The sequence below is a fragment of the Myotis lucifugus genome, unplaced genomic scaffold (genome assembly GCF_000147115.1).
Source record: "Myotis lucifugus unplaced genomic scaffold, Myoluc2.0 scaffold_126, whole genome shotgun sequence".
NCBI lineage: Eukaryota > Metazoa > Chordata > Mammalia > Chiroptera > Vespertilionidae > Myotis > Myotis lucifugus.
In genome coordinates, this window is record NW_005871174.1 from 492,600 (window position 1) to 511,278 (window position 18,679).

General features: G+C 42.4%; 1 protein-coding gene across 2 annotated transcripts; it reads left to right on the top strand.

Annotated features, from left to right (window-relative positions):
- The first annotated feature begins 796 nt into the window (after positions 1-796).
- Positions 797-16,307, top strand: LOC102422497 (guanylate-binding protein 1-like). 2 transcript variants are annotated; one of them, XM_023758239.1, is made up of 11 exons: positions 797-937; positions 3,956-4,164; positions 7,115-7,242; positions 8,365-8,474; positions 8,723-8,919; positions 9,504-9,746; positions 10,826-11,106; positions 11,912-12,124; positions 12,531-12,633; positions 12,873-13,066; positions 15,218-16,307. In XM_023758239.1, the coding sequence occupies exons 2-11, from the start codon at positions 3,975-3,977 to the stop codon at positions 15,332-15,334; spliced, it is 1,776 nt and encodes a 591-aa protein (XP_023614007.1). In that variant the 5' UTR covers positions 797-937; positions 3,956-3,974; the 3' UTR covers positions 15,335-16,307. The 2 variants fall into 2 exon arrangements, with proteins under 2 accessions (XP_023614007.1, XP_023614008.1); XM_023758240.1 differs by having other exon boundaries at positions 817-934; positions 3,954-4,164.
- The last annotated feature ends 2,372 nt before the right edge of the window (positions 16,308-18,679 follow it).

The window sequence follows — 18,679 nt, forward strand, 5'->3', positions numbered from 1 at the left end:
GATTAAGAGAAGAAAAAAATAATAAATCTGCATTTATACTGTATTTTATAATTACACCAGTTAAGAGAAGGGAAATAAATCTGCATTTATACTGTCTTTTATCATTACACAATTCCCTTACTGGTATTCCTTATTTTTCCATATGGGTTTGTGTTACCATCTGAAGTCACTTGCTTCCTGCCTGAAAGTCTCCTTTTCTATTGTTTGTAAAGTCAATTTGCTAGCACTAAAGTTTCCTCAAGTCCCCAGACTGTTTCAATAAAATCAGGTCTTTGGGGGAGGACTTCAGAGATCTCTGTGATGATGCACTGCCTCTCTCCCTGAACAAATATCTCTGAGCCACTGCTCCTCCCCTGGGCAGGAGTGGTAGCCTGTGATCTTCCCCACGTGCCTCTCCCAGTTTGGAAACTCCTTCCTACAAGTGAGCCAAAGGGAGGGTGATCAGGCCAGGCAATCTCAGCCTGCTGTGCATCAGCTAGAGCCTTCACTCTGTGAGTGGGGCTGGGTGCATGTTGGGAGCCACAGGCTCCAGTGTCTGCAACTCAGTGTTGGAGGGGATGAGAAATACTGGTGCCTGCCTCTCCCAGCGACATACCTTATCCTGCTTGAAAGGGGGAAGAGGGAGCCACATCTTGTTTACCACACTCATCAGGAGCCAGGAAGGGGCTTTTGTCAAACTGAACTAGTTAAGAAATCCTGTAAAATCCAGGAACCCTCCCATTTGCTGAGCTTTCAGAAATTCCTTTTATGGTTGTTGAGTCACTGCTTTGTAGCCAGTGCTTTCGGTTTCACGTTACTTAAAACCCTTCACTTCTAATTAAAGTGTTTTCTGAATTCCAGAAAGTCACATCACATCAGAGGGAAAATAAAAGTCGAACCATCCAGTGAGAGGCAGAGAAGTAACAAACCACTGCAACCGACACTGAGGGGGAAAAAGGTAAGAACTTTATTTTCTCATCAAAGCAGCTTTCTCTCCACCTCTAAAGGACCTGTACTCTAAGAAATGGAGTCCAGGATAAGGTTGGGGCAGGGTGGGAAGGATTTACAAGGGTCAGTTCATTTTCCAAAAAACGATGAGCATGAGGATAAGTTGCAGCAGAGCCCACGTGGGACAGGCAGTGAGGTGCAATCCCCGTGATATCAGGTGGCAGCACATCCCTAAGTGACACTACTGTGCTTGGAGGAATTAGGCAGCAGCAGACATGGGGCTAAGCTCAGAGTTCGAAATGCATTACAATTGTCTTTCTCTTTTGGCCAATATTGTGGTGGGTGCAGACACACTTAAATTACTGTTGTTTTTATGGAACTTGCTCAGTTCTGATCTAACTGCAGCTGACACACTGAGAGGGCTATAAATATGTTATTTTCGTGAAAAAAGAAGCATAAATAATGAGATGCAGCGTAAACAGCCACCTGACACTGTTAAAAAAGAAGAAAGAAAAACCTGAAACCCAGAGTGAAAGATGAAGATTCACAAACACACCAGACATTTTAGTCATATAGATGAGCTTTGTTCCAAAGTTGGACTAGATTACTTCCTTTAGAAGTAACCCGTGTTCTGGTTGCTGGATGGAGGCTGGGTGAAAAAGGGGAAGGGATACAAATTGGCAGTTACAAAACAGTCACAGGGAGGTAAACTCCTGCAAAAAGAATATAGTCAATAATATTGTAATAATTTTGTATGCTGCCAGATAGGTATTAGACCCATAGACGGGATCCTTTTAAGGTATACAAATGTCTAACCAGTGGTTCTCAACCTGTGAGTCGTGACCCCTTTGGCGGTCGAACGACCCTTTCACAGGGGTCGCCTAAGACCATCCTGCATATCAGATATTTACATTACGATTCATAACAGTAGCAACATTACAGTTATGAAGTAGGAACGAAAATAATTTTATGGTTGGGGCACAGCATGAGGAATTGTATTTAAAGGACCAGAAGGTTGAGAACCACTGGGTACGCTGAAACTCATAATATTAATTGTCAGCTATAATTGAAAAATAACAATTTTTTAATAAAATAAAATGAAAAATAGCCCGTCCACTAGATCCAATTTCTTAGGGCCGACTTCTTTCTTACCCCTTACAAGTAGAATTCGGCCCCACTACTGTACTAAAAAGTTTTCTCTTAAAAGAACCTGCATTGCTAAAGCCAACATTTGGTTTACCTGACCTCTCTGTGCTCTCAAGCATTTTTGTTCTTGCTTTCTGGAAACTGCCTCTGAATTCCTTAGCTTGGCATGAACTTTACTCATCACCTATTTCTCTGACAACCCTCTTTCTCTCTCCTTTCAGCTCTTCCTCTCCCTCTCTCTCCCCAATTTTCTCCCTTCCTGTCTTCTTCCTGCTTCTCCTTCTCGTCTACCAAATGGAGAAACAGAACAAAACAGAAAACCTATAAGTGTACGATTAGAAATATATTTTCATCGAACAACCTTCTCCTTAGCTCTCCTGATCTTTTAATCCAGATTTCATAGTCTTTGGTTCCCTTACACCACACACATGAATACACAAACATGGTTTTTAGCAACATTCAGTATTTGCAGTTATGCAGTCTTACCCCCTTTTACTTGAGGCTAATTTTTTGTGAAGCTAATGAAGTTGAAGTATAGGGCCCCTTGCTTGCACAAGCCCATACCAAGGCTTTGGGCAGGTCCAAGTCATGTTTTTCCTACAGTCATACATTTTTATAAAATTTTCAAATGTAAGTTATATTAGTTCCACTTCCAGAATAGCAGTATAAGCAGTTCTGTGAACCTTCACTTCTGCAAAATAAGCACAACTAGTAGAAAAAAATACATATTTCAAACCTGTGAAAAAATGCCCTACCCAGTTTGCTCAGTGGTTAGAGTGTCAGTTCACAGACTGAAAGGTTTTGGTGAGGGCATATGCTGGAGGCAACCAATCAATGTGTCTCTCTCACTTCAATGTTTCTCTCTCTGTCTGTCTCTCCCCCTCCCTTCCACTCTCTTTAACAAATAATGGGAAAAAATCCTTGGGTGAGGACTGACAACAACAAATCTGTGAAAATTGTCCAAAAAGCATACATCAAATGATGAAACATATATTCACAAAAGTCTTTATTCATACTAGAATTAATGAATAAATATTGAAATTCTTACATATATCCAGGATGTAAACTACCCTCCAAATCCTATTCTATTTTACATTTACTGTCTAGTTTAAAATTTTTTAAAAAATATATTTTTATTGATTTTAGAGAGATGACAGGAGAGGGAAAGAGAGATGAAAACGTCAGTGATGAGAGAGAAACATCGATCAGCTGCCTCCTGTGTGCCCCCTACTGGGAATCAAGCCCATAACCAGAGCATGTGCCCTGACCAGGAATTGAGCTGTGACTTCCTGGTTCATGGGCTGATGCTCAACTACTGAGCCACACCAGCTGGGCTCTCGTCAAAAATTTTAATGATAATCTAAAAAGAAAGTTTTCTATGGTAATTTAAAGATTTTGTTCATGAAAGTGGTTAAATTTTGATATCCTTGTCATAACAATTTTTTTAAATGTATTTTTATTGATTTTAGAGAGGAAGGGGAAGAGAGAGAGAGAGAGAGAGAGAGAGAGAGAGAGAGAGAGAGAGAGAAAGATCAATGAAGAGAGAGAATCATTGATCATCTGCATCCTGCATGGATCCCCCTGGGGATCAAGCCTGCAACTTCAGCATTTGCCCTGACCGAGAATTGAACCATAACCTCCTGGTTCATGGGCTAATGCTCAACCACTTTGCCACTCTTTTTTTAATGAACTATTTCAATTGAACTTCTGTAACTTTCTAAAATAATACAAATCTTGCCCTCATCCATCTCACTGTTGACACAGAACTTTTGGCCACGTTGGGGAATTTTATGACTCTACCTTCTGGATCAAAATAACCTGGTGAAAGTTCTTGATCTGCTTAGAATGGAAATTCTAATCCACCCCATCTCCTTGCTTGCAGATAAGGTGACACCCTGGACATGGCCTCAGACATCCACATGCCAGGCCCGGTGTGCCTCATTGAGAACACTAACACGCAACTAGTGGTTAATCCAGAAGCTTTGAAGATCCTGTCTGCCATTACACAGCCTGTTGTGGTGGTGGCCATTGTGGGTCTCTACCGCACAGGCAAATCCTACCTGATGAACAAGCTGGCAGGGCAGCAAAAAGGTGAGGGGAACCAGCTAAGCTCTGCCAGATCCCTTCTGTCTACCCACACTCCCAACATGGAGTATGGTGTTACAGGAAGAGCAAGTTAGAGATGTAGAGGAATATTGAAAGCTAACTTTTAAACTATAGTTATGCTCTTATCTTTACTATAATCTGAAAGAGTCAACTAACTGTCTCTTCCCACTTTGCCTTAATTTCCCTTTTAAAAGCATAAATTTGTATTCCTTTCCTAGAATTTTATATTTAACTGGAGGCCCGGTGCACAAAAACTTGTGCACTCGGGGGGGAGGGGGGGTCCCTCAGCCCGACCTGTGCCCTCTCACAGTCTGGGACCCCTCAGGAGATAACGACCTGCTGGCTTAGGCCTGCTCCCGGGTGGCAGAGGGCAGGCCCAATCCCTAGGTGCAGCCCCTGGTATGGCTCAGAGCAGGGCCGATTGGGAGTTGGGGCACCGCCCCCTGTCATGCACAGAGCAGGGCAGATTGGGAGGTTGCGATGCCACCCTCAGTCACTCTCAGGATAGGGCCAATTGGGGGGTTGGGGCACCGCTCCCTGTCACACTCAAGGCAGGGTCGATAGGGAGGTTGCGGCGCCACCCCCTGTCACACACAGAGCAGGGCCAATCAAGGGGTTGGGGCGCTGCCCCCTGTCCTGCACGAAGAAGGGCCCATCAGAGGGGTTGGGGCTTCGTACCCTCTCACACACAGAGCAGGGTCGATCAGGGGTTTGGGGAGCTCCCCCCTGTCACGCACAGAGCAGGGCGGGTCAGGGGGTTGGGGCGCCGCCCTCTATCACCCACAGAGCAGGGCCGATCAGGGGGTTGGGGCGCTGCCACTCTTACACTCAGGGTAGGGCCAATGGGGAGGTTATGGCTCTACCCCGTCACACACAGAGCAGGGCCCATGGGGGGCGGTTGGGGCGCCGCACCCTGTCATACACAGAGCCGCAGGGCGATCAGGGGTTGGGGAGCTCTCCCCTATCAGGCACAGAGCAGGGCTGATCAGGGAGTTGGGGCGCCTTCCCCTGTCACAAACAGAGCAGGGCGGATAGGGAGGTTGTGGCCCCGCCCCCTGTCACACACAGAGCTGCAGGGCGATCAGGGGGTTTGGGCGCTGCCCCCTGTCACACTGATCCCAGTGCCAGGAGGCCTCGCAGCTCCGCTGATTCCTGTGCTGGGAGGCATATTACCCTTTTACTATATAGGATAGAGGCCTGGTGCACGGGTGGGGGCCAGCTGGTTTGTCCTGAAGGGTGTCCTGGATCAAGGTGGGGGTCCCCACTGGGGTGCCTGGCCAGCCTGGATGAGGGGATGATGGCTGTTTGCAGCTGGTCACACACCCTTCAGGGTGGGGGTTCCTACTGGGGTGCCTGGCCAGTCTGGGTTAGGGGCTGAGGGCTGTTTGGGTGACTGAAGGCTGGTGGGTGACTGAAGCTCCCAACCGCTCCTTTTTTTCTTTTTTTTTATTCTGGGCCAAGGCCTCTGCTGTTGAAAGCAGGTATCTGGTTTGTTTCGGTTCTATAATCGAAACACTGTATCATCTCCAGCTCTGAGATCCCGGCTGGCTGAAAGCTGGTTTCTGGGGTTTTGTTTAGCTTCTATATTTGTTACAATGTTTCAAACTGCCAGCTGAGAGGTGGGCAAGGCAGGCGGGGAACGTTGGAGTCCTCCTTCACTGAAGCAAGCAAGCCTCATGTTCGCTTCCAGCTGCCTGGCTGCTGGCCGCCATCTTGGCTGGCAGTTAATTTGCATATCGCCCTGATTAGCCAATGGGAAGGGTAGCGGTCATACGCTAATTACCATGTTTCTCTTTTATTAGATAGGATTTTTTAAAGAATCGCCATATCATTTTCCATAGCAACTGTAGCATTTTACATTTCTCCCAGAAATGCACAGGATTTTAATTTTTCCACATTCTCACTGCCTCTTACTTTTTTTTTTTTTTTGGAGTGATCATCTTAATGGGTGTGAAATAGTACCTCATTTTAGTTTTGATTTGTATTTCCCTAATGACTAGTGATGTTAATCATCTTTTTATGTGTTCACTGGTTATTTGTATATTTTCTTTAAGGAAATGTCTGATCAAGTAAGTCCTTTGCTCATCTTTTAATTGGGTTGTTTGTTTCCTGGGGTTGCATTGTAGGACTTCTTTATATATTCTGGATATCCATCCCTTAACTAAGAAATATTTTCCTCCATTACATAGGATACCTGTTAAACTCTATTGATAGTAGCCTTTGATCCATAAAAGCTTTAATTTTGAAGTCCAACTGATCTATTTTTCTTTTGTTGTTTATTCTTTGGTATCATATCCAAGAAATCATTCCAAATTCAATATTATGAAGCTTTCCCCCTACGTTTTCTTCTAGGAGTTTTATAGTTTTAGCTCTTACATATAGGTCTTTGAACTATTTTGGTTAATTGTTGTAGAAGGAAAGCTTTCCATTGACTGAGATGTTCGCTGAAGGCTTTTAATATATATGGCCTTTATTATGTTGCATTAGTTTTCTTGTCCTAATTTGTTAATTGTTTTTATAATAAAAAGGTGTTGAATGTATTTGTGTATTGGATATTTGAATTTCTCTGTTTCTCTGTAAATTAATAATGGTTCTAGTTGTTTTTTAAATATGTTTTTTATTGATTTCAGAGGGAAAGAGAGAGGGAGAGAGAGAGATAGAAACATCAATGATGAGAGAGAATCATTGATCAGCTGCCTCCTGCACACCCCATACTGGGAATGGAGCCCACAACCAGGGCATATGCCTTGACCAGCAGTCAAACCATGACCGCCTGGTTCATAGGTCAATGCTCAACCACTGAGTCAGTGCCAGCCAGGCAACTGGTTGTAGTTTTGTTTTCTCTCTTCTTACCTTAATTATGTTAACTTTTATCTCCATTTTAAGACACATCTGCTATTAAAACTCCACTCCCTCTCTCTCCTCTCCCCCTGAGGCTTCTCTCTGGGCTCCACGGTTCAGTCTCACACCAAAGGCATCTGGATGTGGTGTGTGCCTCACCCTAAGAAGCCAAACCACACCCTAGTTCTACTTGACACTGAGGGGCTGGGAGATGTAGAGAAGGTAAGCATTAAAGATTCAATTTGGGAACAATCCCTTCACTTCTGGGTATTATCTACACTATTTAATTTTTACTCAAATAAGAGCTGGCACTAAACCATATGTGTTTTTTTCATTTCTGTTTACGTGCTAAGAGACCAAGTTTTGCAATCAGGGATCATGTAAATATAAGGCGGAATCATAGAAGACTATAGTGGTCATTAGATAGTATTCTAATTATTAACAAGAGGCCGTAACAGTGATGGCAAACCTATGACACACGTGTCAGAGGTGACACGCGAACTCATTTTTTTGGTTGATTTTTCTTTGTTAAATGACATTTAAATATATAACATAAATATCAAAAATATAAATCTTTGTTTTACTATGGTTGCAAATATCAAAAAATATCTATATGTGACACGGCACCAGAGTTAAGTTAGGGTTTTTCAAAATGCTGACACGCTGAGCTCAAAAGGTTCGCCAACACTGGGCTATAAGCTAAGCCAGTTAACACAGATGCATAAAGGTACCACAAACAAAATCAGCCATGAGTCCCAACCTGCAGAGAATTTGAGTTAAGGATTAATGTTCAGAAGTCCTAAATTGTTTTTTAAATATAAACTCTGTCATTAACATGGTGGCTTTAGCAAATTAATTCACTTCTTTTACCCTCAGCTTTCTGATCTGTAAAACCGATGCAAACGATCTATATTTGCCTCATAGTATTGTTTTGACTATTTAATAAGAATGGAAAGTATTAGGTGAATAATAATGACTAGATAAAATAGCTGTAACTATTATTACTCTTACATAAGTCAATTTTGCTGTAAAAACATAGAGAAAATTAAATTACATTTAAGGCTTTAGAGTGCCCACCAATCTGGACTGTTTGTTTTGCAATTATCTGCGAATGGTCATAAGAGGACCTAGTGAGAATCAATGTAACCAAAAACACTAATCAGAAGACTATTCAAAGTCCAAGTCCTACTAACAACCATTTTCATTTGGATTTGTTTTCCTCTTATAAGTCGTTAATCTAAAAAAAAGCCACTCGACTAAATGAGCACCTGTTTACTACTGCTGATCTGGAAAGTGCCATGAGAATAAAACATAATCCTGGCCCAAATGTGTTCTGATTTCCAGGGTGACAACCAAAATGACTCCTGGATCTTTGCCCTGGCAATACTGCTGAGCAGCACCTTTGTGTACAATAGCATGGGGACCATAAACCAGCAGGCCATGGACCAACTGCAGTATCCTTTTTGTGGTCCAGAACAGCATCAAAATCAGAGGGGAGACTAGTACCTAAATACCAGCTCCCTGAATGTGAATCCTGGCGAATCAAGCACAAAAAGAGAAAGTATGAAAAATAATTCAAGGGCAGGAAGAATTAACATTTGGGTTAGAAGCAAAGCCAAAACAAAAGTTTGGAATATGTGGGACTAATATGGCATGAGGGACACTGTTCTTTTACACCATTTTTCCTTAGTTTGCTACTCAGCTATGTGACAGAGCTGACAGATAAAATAAGGGCAAAATCTTCACCTGATGCAAATGAGGTTGAGGATTCAGCTGACTTTGTGAGCTTCTTTCCAGATTTTGTGTGGACACTGAGGGATTTTTCCCTAGAATTGGAAGCAGATGGGCAACCCATCTCAGCAGACGAGTACCTGCAGAATTCACTCAAACTCAAGCAAGGTAAAGGGGACTGAGAACTAATTATTGGGAATCACAAGCCATTAGAAACCATCATCTTTTATTTTTCTATTAGTGTTTTTATATGTATAGTTTACTACTTCTCAGCTTCCTAGTTCTAAGAATTAATGCTTGTTTAATATCTAAATTCATAGATTTGATTTTGAATTATCTTCTCCCCTGTTATAAGAATAAATTTCTTTTTCTTTCATTTTTCCCTGTACTGTGATCAAATTGATTTTTATCTCCCTGCTTAGGGCTTATGATGCTGTAATTAGCCAAAGAATATGGAGTAGAATTGGCATTTATTTAAAGAAAATAGATTAAAGCATGACAATGCAGTAGGGCAAGTATTGGCAAACTATCGCCCACAGGCAATGCAGCCTGCCAGCTATCTTACAAATAGGTTTTACTGGATGAATACTATGTAGATTGTCCATGGCTGCTTTCATGCTGTAATAGCAGAATTGAATACTTGGAAAAGAAACCACCTGACCTGCAAAGCCTAATATATTTACCATTTGACCATTTACAGAAAAAGTTTCCAGCCCTTATATTAAGCAAAGCCCTTTTTTATCTTTCTCCAGGTACCAGTCCCAAAGATAAAAATTTTAACCTGCCCCGACTTTGTATCCGAAAGTTCTTCCCAAAAACGAAATGCTTTATCTTTGATCGCCCCACTCATCGGAAGAAGCTAGGCCAACTGGAGACAATGCATGATGATCAGCTGGACCCCGAATTTGTGCAACAAGCTGCTGACTTCTGTTCCTACATCTTTAGCAATTCCAAAGTCAAAACTCTTTCAGGAGGCATCCAAGTCAATGGACCCCGTGAGTCCACTTCCCTGTCATTACTCTCACTGTTAAGGCTAAAGGAAGGTGGAATAGCATCCACCTAGTTTCAGCTTTGAAAAGTGCAAATATACTACTATTACTGTGATACATCTAGATGACAACACATTTCTAATATGGAGTAGATTTTATTAGTCAGATTTCGTGGGTGAGAAAAGATAGAAAAGGACAAATAAAGAAGCTCTATTGCTTAAAATTGCCCTAATAAGCTGGACTTGTACTATCCCATATGATAGCTACTAGACAAGTGTAGTAGCAACATTTATCTAAAATTACATGTAGATTAATGAGAGTTAAAGAAAATTAACAATTCTGATTACAGAATTGTTAGTGGCTCCAATATTGGACAGCACATATAGCACCCGACCATCATCACAGAAAGTTCTCTTGGACAGTGTTTAGCTAGCATAAATAAAATGGAGGATTCCTTTTTAAATTTGAGTATTTTAATCCTCACCCAAGGATGCTTTTCAATGAATTTGAGAGAGAGAGAGAAACATCGATGTGAGAGAGAAACATTAATCAGTTGCCTCCTGCATGCACCCCAACTGGGGATTGAATCCACAACCTAGGTGTATTCCCTGACCAGGGATTAACCTACAACTTTTTGGTGCATGGGACAATGCTCCAACCAACTGAGCCACCTGGCCAGGGCAGAGGACTTCTCTTTAATTGTTTCACAAATACTGATTTTATAAATGCTTACCACGAACCAGAACTGATGATAGAGACATAAATGAGAGGTACGTTTCCTATCCTAATGGTGCTTAGGGTAAAGCACATGCACTCAATAAACACAGGTCTATGGAGTCTAGAACAGAGGTTCTCACCCTTTGATATGTGTCCATATCACCCAAGATCTTGTCAGAAGAGGATTTAATTCAGTTGATCTGGAGCAAAATTTGAGAGTCTGCATTTCTAGAAAACTTCTAGGTGATGCTAAGGACACAGATGCTGTGAGCCAAATGAGTGTTGAGAGATACCATCAGATTTATAGAGGGTAGACTGTTTCCTCACCCCACCTACAACAAATGTTATCTTTTGTTCTCTATTTGTAGGGCTGGAGAGTCTGGTGCTGACCTATATCAATGCCATCAGCAGTGGGGACCTGCCCTGCATGGAGAATGCCATCCTGGCCTTGGCCCAGATAGAGAACTCGGCTGCAGTGAAAAAGGCCATTGCCCACTATGACCAGCAGATGGCCGAGAAGGTTGAACTGCCCACAGAAACCCTCCAAGAGCTCCTGGACCTGCACATGGCCAGTGAGAAAGAGGCCATTGAAGTCTTCATGAAGAATTCCTTCAAGGATGTAGACCATTTATTTCAAAAGGAATTAGCGGTAATTTTTCTCTTATGTGTATATGGATTAGGGTTTCAGAAAGCAAAGTACTACCAGAAAATAAAATGGGTATTTATCACAAGAGAAGGAATTCTTACTAGACTTCAAAATGACAAAAACCACTATTTGTTATTATTATATATGGTGTCCCAAAATTCACGCAAGATTTGCAATTGAATTGAAGAACCAATATTATTTTGGTTGACATAAAGTTTGCACTTTTTTTCCTATAATGCATAAACTAATCCTCTTTCTCATAATTTAGTTAAATGCATGCAGGTAATAATCAGAGCTTCTCATCAAGTTACAAGCTTGTTGGTACCAGACAGATTTAATATTATAACCAAAAGCAAAGAAAGGTGTAGTCTTAGTTATCTTGAGCAGGCTTATATTGAGACATATTTCTTCCATATACAATCGCTGGTCCAATTTGAAAAGCAGAAGTTTCTCTCTAAAGGTGTATTTGTAGGACTAGAGAACCTAGTCCTGACCTATGTCAATGCCATCAGCAGTGGGGACCTGCCCTGCATGGAGAACGCAGTCATGGCCTCGGCCCAGATAGAGAACTTGGCTGCAGTGCAAAAGGCCATGGCCCACTATGATGGGCATACAGGTAGCATAAATGCTAACATAAAGCCAGAAATCTCTGCCATGAACTTCATCTCCAAGAGAAAGGGTCTTCAACAGAAAGACAGGATCAGGAGGAAGGATGTGGTCCTGCTGAGGTGCCTGTTAGTTCCAAAAATCCGGAGGTCAAGCTAACATTTTCTCTGTACTCTTTCTACTTCCTATTTTCACATTAAAGGCCCACCTAGAAAAAAGGCGAGATGACTTTTATAAAGAGAATATGAAAGCATCATCGGATCGCTGCTCAGCTTTACTTAAGGATATCTTCCACTCTTTAGAAGAAGATATAAAGCAGGGGGTTTATTCTAAATCAGGAGGATATCGTCTCTTAATGCAGACTGTGCAGGAGCTGAAGAAAAAGTATCTTGAGGCACCAAAGAAGGGAATACAGGTAACATTTTTATCTGTCCCTCTGTTGCTCCTCTAAACCCCACACTTCCCTTCCTCCCAGTCTCCCTCCACCTCCTTTCCTTGGATCTGCTCTCTCCACGATGGCTTCATTCCTCACCCCATATGGGACCACAGCACCAACAGCTCCAAAAGTACAGACTTCACTCAGAGAACAGAGACTATCGATCTATATTTATATTTATATCAATCACTTACAAAGGTTTCTGCTTCATAGGGTGCTAGGCGTGGCTAACCTGGAGCATGTGCCCACCCTTGACAGGGGCCCCTTGACCAGCATAAGGACCAGGGCCAAGCGAAGCAATTCCTACCGGAAAAGATGGTGGGCAAATAGAAATAAGCGCCTCCTGTGATTTCCTATTACTAATGCCATTTTCTCTGGGTCCTAGAGTGAAGAAGTTCTTCACGCATACCTGAGCTCCAAGCAGTCTGTGATTGATGCAATTCTACAGACAGACCAGAATCTCACAGAAAAGGAAAAGGAGATCGAAGGTGAGGTGCAAGTCAAGAGACTAGATAGTCTCAACAGCTTTTAAAAGTTTAAATAATTTGGCTTTGAGAACCTGGTTTCCTTTCACAAGAGCCAGATGAGCAAACATGCCTATTACTAGCCAAAGTCAGTCTCAGTGGGGCATATGCAGTCAGCAGCAACAATAACAGATAAGTTCACCAAGAGGAAAAAGCAAGGTGGTCACCCACATGAATTTGTCTTCTTCCTTTCCTCCTGGCAGTGCAACGTGTGAAAGCTGAATCTGCAGAGGCTGCAGCAAAAATGCTGGAGGAGATGCAGAAGAAGAATCAGCAGATGATGGAGGAGAAAGAAAGGAGTTATCAGGAACATGTGAAACAATTGACTGAGAAGATGGAGCAGGAGAGGGCCGAGTTAAAGGCAGAGCAAGAGAGGGTTCTGGCTCTTAAACTTCAGGTATGTAATGACATCACTTAGAGGTTTCTCTTTTTCTGTTTTCTCTCCACTCTTCCTGACTTGTTTGTGTGTCTGTTAGAACACAAAACCCGGAAGGACCTTGCTTGCCCACTTATACTTTTCAATCCCTGTCTGTCTGCCTGACTTGGAGCCTGCCTATGTCTGGTTCTTAAAAATTTTTATTGTCCATTATCTCACATCCAGTCCTGTATCAATACAATAGAGTTCTGGTGCATGGATTCGTGCACATGTAGGGTCCCTCAGCCTGACCTGCACCGTCTCGCAATTTGGGACCCCTCAGGGAATGTCAGATTGCCGATTTCGACCTGATCCCCACAGATGGACTCCACCAGTGCACAAATCCATGCACCCGGCCTCTAGTATGCATATAAGAGCTTCGGTTAATCTCTTCCCACCCTATGCCCTTCCCCCTTTCCTCAGAGATTCATCAGTCTGTTCCATGTTTTCATGCCTGTTCATTGAGCGTCTGCCCCCTGTGCACGTCATAGCTACCAGATGAACAATCGAACATTCGAATGGTCATTTAGGCTTTTTTATATATATATATATATATATATATATATATATAGTATCCATATATATCATATATATCTAGAGGCCCAGTGCACAAAATTTAGTGCACAGGTAGGGTTCCTAGGCCTGGCCGAAGATCAGGGCCAATCAGGGCCTTTCTTCCAGCTGCCCGCAGGGAACTTCCCCTGCCTGCCATATGCCAGCTGGGCCCTTCCTTTGTTCTGCAACTCCCCCTGGTGGTCAGCACATATCATAGTGAGCAGTGGAACTCCCAGTCGGTCAAACTCCCAAGGGGACAACTTGCATATTAGCCTTTTATTATATAGGATTCTTCAATCAATAGTAACTATTATCTTCTAGGCATTCTAAATATGTATTGTCTGTATCTCTTGCTTAATATTGTATGAATCAAGAATTGCTGTGTACCTATACCTTAGGCAAAGATACAGAGTTTCAGAAAAGATGAGCTTTTATAGGGTCACACAGATCAGTAAGATATCTGAACCACCTTCAAACTTAGAGGAATCTACAATCACTGTTTTTCAGTCACACCTGGCATGACTTTGGTTCTAAGAGAACCTTTATGAGCAGAAAGACTCCTTGCCTCTCACACCTATGTCTGCCACTCCTAACTGCTATGCCCTACTTCTAGTTTGTGTAGTAGCTATGTACAGAAATCCAGTATAGACATTTAGGGGCCTTTATGTCCCTACTTATATCCTGCTATTCTTGCCACCAAACTGTGGAGGCTTAAATCAAATTCCCTGATCTAAGATTCAGACACTTCCTTTGATTTTGAGAATTTTTTATTTCTTTCATGTGTATGTATATAAAAGCTTAAGTGTGTGTGTGTGTGCGCGCACATGTGCGTGTGTATATAAGAGCCTATAAGATTTGAAAAGAAACATGATTAAGATTGCCCACATAGGTTGTATAGAATTAATGAGAATTTAAGTTTATCAATATATTAGAAGGTATAAGCCAAAATCTCTCTTAGCTAAAGGAGGCTCAAGATAAACAATCATGGAGCTAGGATGTCCAAGTAAAAGTATCCTATATAATAAAAGGCTAATATGCAAATTGTCCCCTCACCTGAGAGTTCAACCAGGAGTTCGACTGCTCACTATGGTGTGCACTGATCATCATGGGACATGGCAGGTGTTGGCGACCCAGTGCTGGTAGCGTGTGGCAGTGGAGTTGCTGCCGGCCCCAGTGGGCGGTGCCAGGCCTAGGCGAGTGCAAGTGGGGCCCGATCGCCCCACCAATCACCCTGCAGATGGCGACCAATGGCACTGAGGGAGCCCTGCGGGGACCGTTGACTCAGGGGGAGGGGATTATGCAGGGGCCCAGGGGCCCAGCTGCTTCCCAGGACCCAGAGGTCAGCTGGGACCTGCCCTTCCATATAAGACGCTAACGCTTCGATCACCAGCCAGGCCTACGAACCGCACCCGTGCTTGGATTTCATGCACTGGGCCTCTTGTAATGAATATTTATGTTGGAGAAAATTTCAAGAAGAAATTAAATACTCAAAAAAAGAACTATGAATGTGAAAACTAGCTAAAAGTTGAGATTTGCTTACTGATATACTTTATTTACTCTTTATTTGTCCTTTTTTAGGAACAGGCCTTGTTACTAAAGGAAGGATTCCAAAATGAGAGCAGACAACTTCAGAGAGAAATAGAGAGTCTCAAGAATAACATGGCAAGACGCAGAAACAAATGTATCATAAGCTAAAGAACGAAGTAAAAGAGATTCCCTGGTCACTCTACCCAAGGCATAACTCAAGCAGTTTTAGAAACTTGAAAAATGTCACAACTTGAGAAAACATGACCCTCTTTAAGCTGATAAAAGAAATCTACAAAAAACCCTTCACCTGACATACTTAATGATGAAAAACAAAATGCTTTGGTCCTAACATAGGAATAAAGCAAGGATGTGCAGTCTCTCCTCTCCAGTTAAACAGTATAATGAAAGGCCTCCTATAATAATGGAAAGAAAGGAAAGGAAGGAAGGAAGGAAGGAAGGAAGGAAGGAAGGAAGGAAGGAAGGAAGGAAGGAAGGGAGGAAGGGAAAGGAAGGGAGGGAGAAAGAAGTAAAGAAAAGGAAAGGAAGGAAAAAAGGATCAGAAAGGGTAAAATAAAACTGCCTTTATTCTTACACACTTTGATTATCCACATAGAAAAATCCCAGGGAATCAACACAAAAAAGGAAAAAACAGCAACAACAAAACTCTTGGCACAAATATGTGAGTTTAACAAGGTTGTAAGATTCAAGGTCAATACACAAAAATCCACTTTCAACTGTATTTTTATATAAAAGCAATGGACTATTGGAAACCAAAAATTAAAGAACAATACCACTTACAATAGCTGTTTTTTGAAAATGGGATACTTAGGTCGAAATATAACTAAACACACACATAATCTTCTATCTTCATTCTAAGACCAAAAGATTATGGGGTCGATCATGATGTATGAATTTCCTTAGATTCCAACTCCCTTGTAGTTTTTACAATGTTGCTTTTACTCATTGTAGAGAAAAAGATTCAAGACCCTTATTTTTAGAGTTATCCCTGACAAAAGCATGTGCCTAGTATTTGTTAAGTTTCGCTGAGCATTAAAAATATGTCAACTGTGGGGGGAGGGAGGGCAAAAGGGTATGGGGGGTATCAGAAAAAAGGGGGATAGCTGTAATACTATCAACAATAAAGATAAATTAAATATATGTATCTATTGTGTGTTAGGTTTTTATCCAGACAGAAAGAGGAAAATATATGGCTCAGAACTCAATGCCACATAATATGCCTACTACACACACACACACACACACACACACACACACACACACACATCCTACCCTTCCCACTCACTGTGAGTTTTTTTTTAATCTTTATTGTTCAGATTATTACATTTGTTCCTCTTTTTTCCCCCCATAACTCCCCTCCTTCCAGCTCCCACCCCACCCTCCACCCTCACTCCCCACCCACTGTGTTCATCCATAGGTGCATGATTTTTGTCCAGTCACTTCCTGCATCTCCCACACCCCTTTTCCCCCCAAGAATAGTCAGTCTATTCCCTTTCTATGTCCCTGATTCTATTATAATCACCAGTTCATTCTGTACATCAGGTTATTTATTCACTTGATTCTTAGATTCATTTGTTGATAGATGCATATTTGTTGTTCATAATTTGTATCTTTACCTTTTTCTTCTTCTTCCTCTTCTTAAAGGATACCTTTCAGCATTTCATATAATACTGGTTTGGCGGTGATGAACTCCTTTAGTTTTTCCTTATCTGTGAAGCTCTTTATCTGACCTTCAATTCTGAATGATAGCTTTGCTGGATAAAGTAATCTTGGTTGTAGGTTCTTGGTATTCAGCACTTTGAAAATTTCTTGCCATTCCCTTCTGGCCTGCAAAGTTTCTGTTGAGAAATCAGCTGACAGTCGTATGGGTATTCCCTTGTAGGTAATTGAGCCTCTTTCTCTTGCTGCTTTTAAGATTTTCTCTTTGTCTTTTGCTCTTGGCATTTTAATGATGATGTGTCTTGGTGTGGTCCTCTTTGGATTCCTTTTGTTTGGGGTTCTCTGCGCTTCTTGGACCTGTAAGTCCATTTCTTTCTCCAGGTGGGGGAAGTTTTCTGCCATTATTTCTTGAAATAGGTTTTCAATATCTTGCTGTCTCTCATCTTCTGGCACTCCAATAAATTCTGATATTAGACCGCTTAAAGCTGTCCCAGAGGCTCCTTACACTATCTTCACACTTTCGGATTTTTTTTTCATTTTGCTTTTCCAATTGGGTGTTTTTTTGTCGGAATCTTTGGGTTTCGATTCCTGGTGCTCCCTCTGGTCTGCTATTGGGTATAATCTTATTCAGTCCGTGTATGCTTACTTTCTAATTTCTTTATCATAGCATCGAGGGTCTCATTAGTTTTCGTGAGGCTCTGCACAAATTTATGGCAAGCCCTCAAAATTGCGATTCTTAGCTCCATATCCTCCATTTCTGTCATGTTTTTTTGTCTCCGCATCTTTTATGCTTTCTTGGTGCACCCCCTTGTGGTCTCTGTGCGCAGTCTTGTTCTAGCCAAGCCTTAATTGTTGTAGTTAACACTAGAGGGATTTGACCAGCAGACCTACTGGCTGTTGGAATCAGCTGTTTGGAAAGCGTCTGTCTTCTGGGGAGGCGCTAGTCCTGCCCTTGCCTGAGGCGATCGGCAAATGTCTGTGCGCAGGGCTTGGGCGGGGCGGGCTCAACAGGGCGGGGGGAGGGAGCAGCTATGGCCGCTCTCAGTCCGTCCCCAGGGGCTCTGCCTCTCTGTCCCAGCAATCGCTGCCATCCTAGGAGGGGCCGTAGCCAGACAGTCCCGCTTCTCCCGTTTGAGTCTGGGTCCCTAGAGACTCGCCCGGATCTGTAGCCCAGAGTCTGAGACTCACTCCTGAGTGAAAATGACAACCGCGCCCTCAGCCACCAGCCCGCTTTGCGCGCGCACCACCTCACCACCGCACCACCGTACCTTTAAATTTTCCACACTGCGCCTCCTCTGTGCGTCGGAATGCTGTTGTTTTTGCTTCTAGTTGAAGAGTCTCTCCTCAGCCAGCCTTCCTGTGGTTCTGGTTGATGTCCGTTCCGACTTTTAGTTGTATTTTTGAAGTGGTTGTTTACGGCGGCAGTCTCCTGTGTTTACCTATGCCGCCATCTTCGATTCTCCCCCCTCACTGTGAGTTTTTTAACAGACAGGATTTCATCAAACACAAGGCAGGAAAACTTACCCAGAGATGTTTTCCCCCAAAACTATGTACAAAACAGAATCCCTAGGGAGTTAGATGAGTCTTCATGAAAAGCAGCCATTGCTTGGTCTACAGGGATCATTCATTCAAAAAACATTGGTTGAGTACCTATCACATTCTGCCAAGGAGTGGGAATATAGTTGTGGTCCCTCTCTTAAGGAGCTCATAGTCTAGTGGTGAAGACAGAGATTAAATAATACAGAAAACTAATGCCCAAGAAATTGAAAGGAGAGGATTACTGATTTAGGAAGGAGTTTCTCTAATCCCTCTACCCCAACATATCTCAGATGGCTC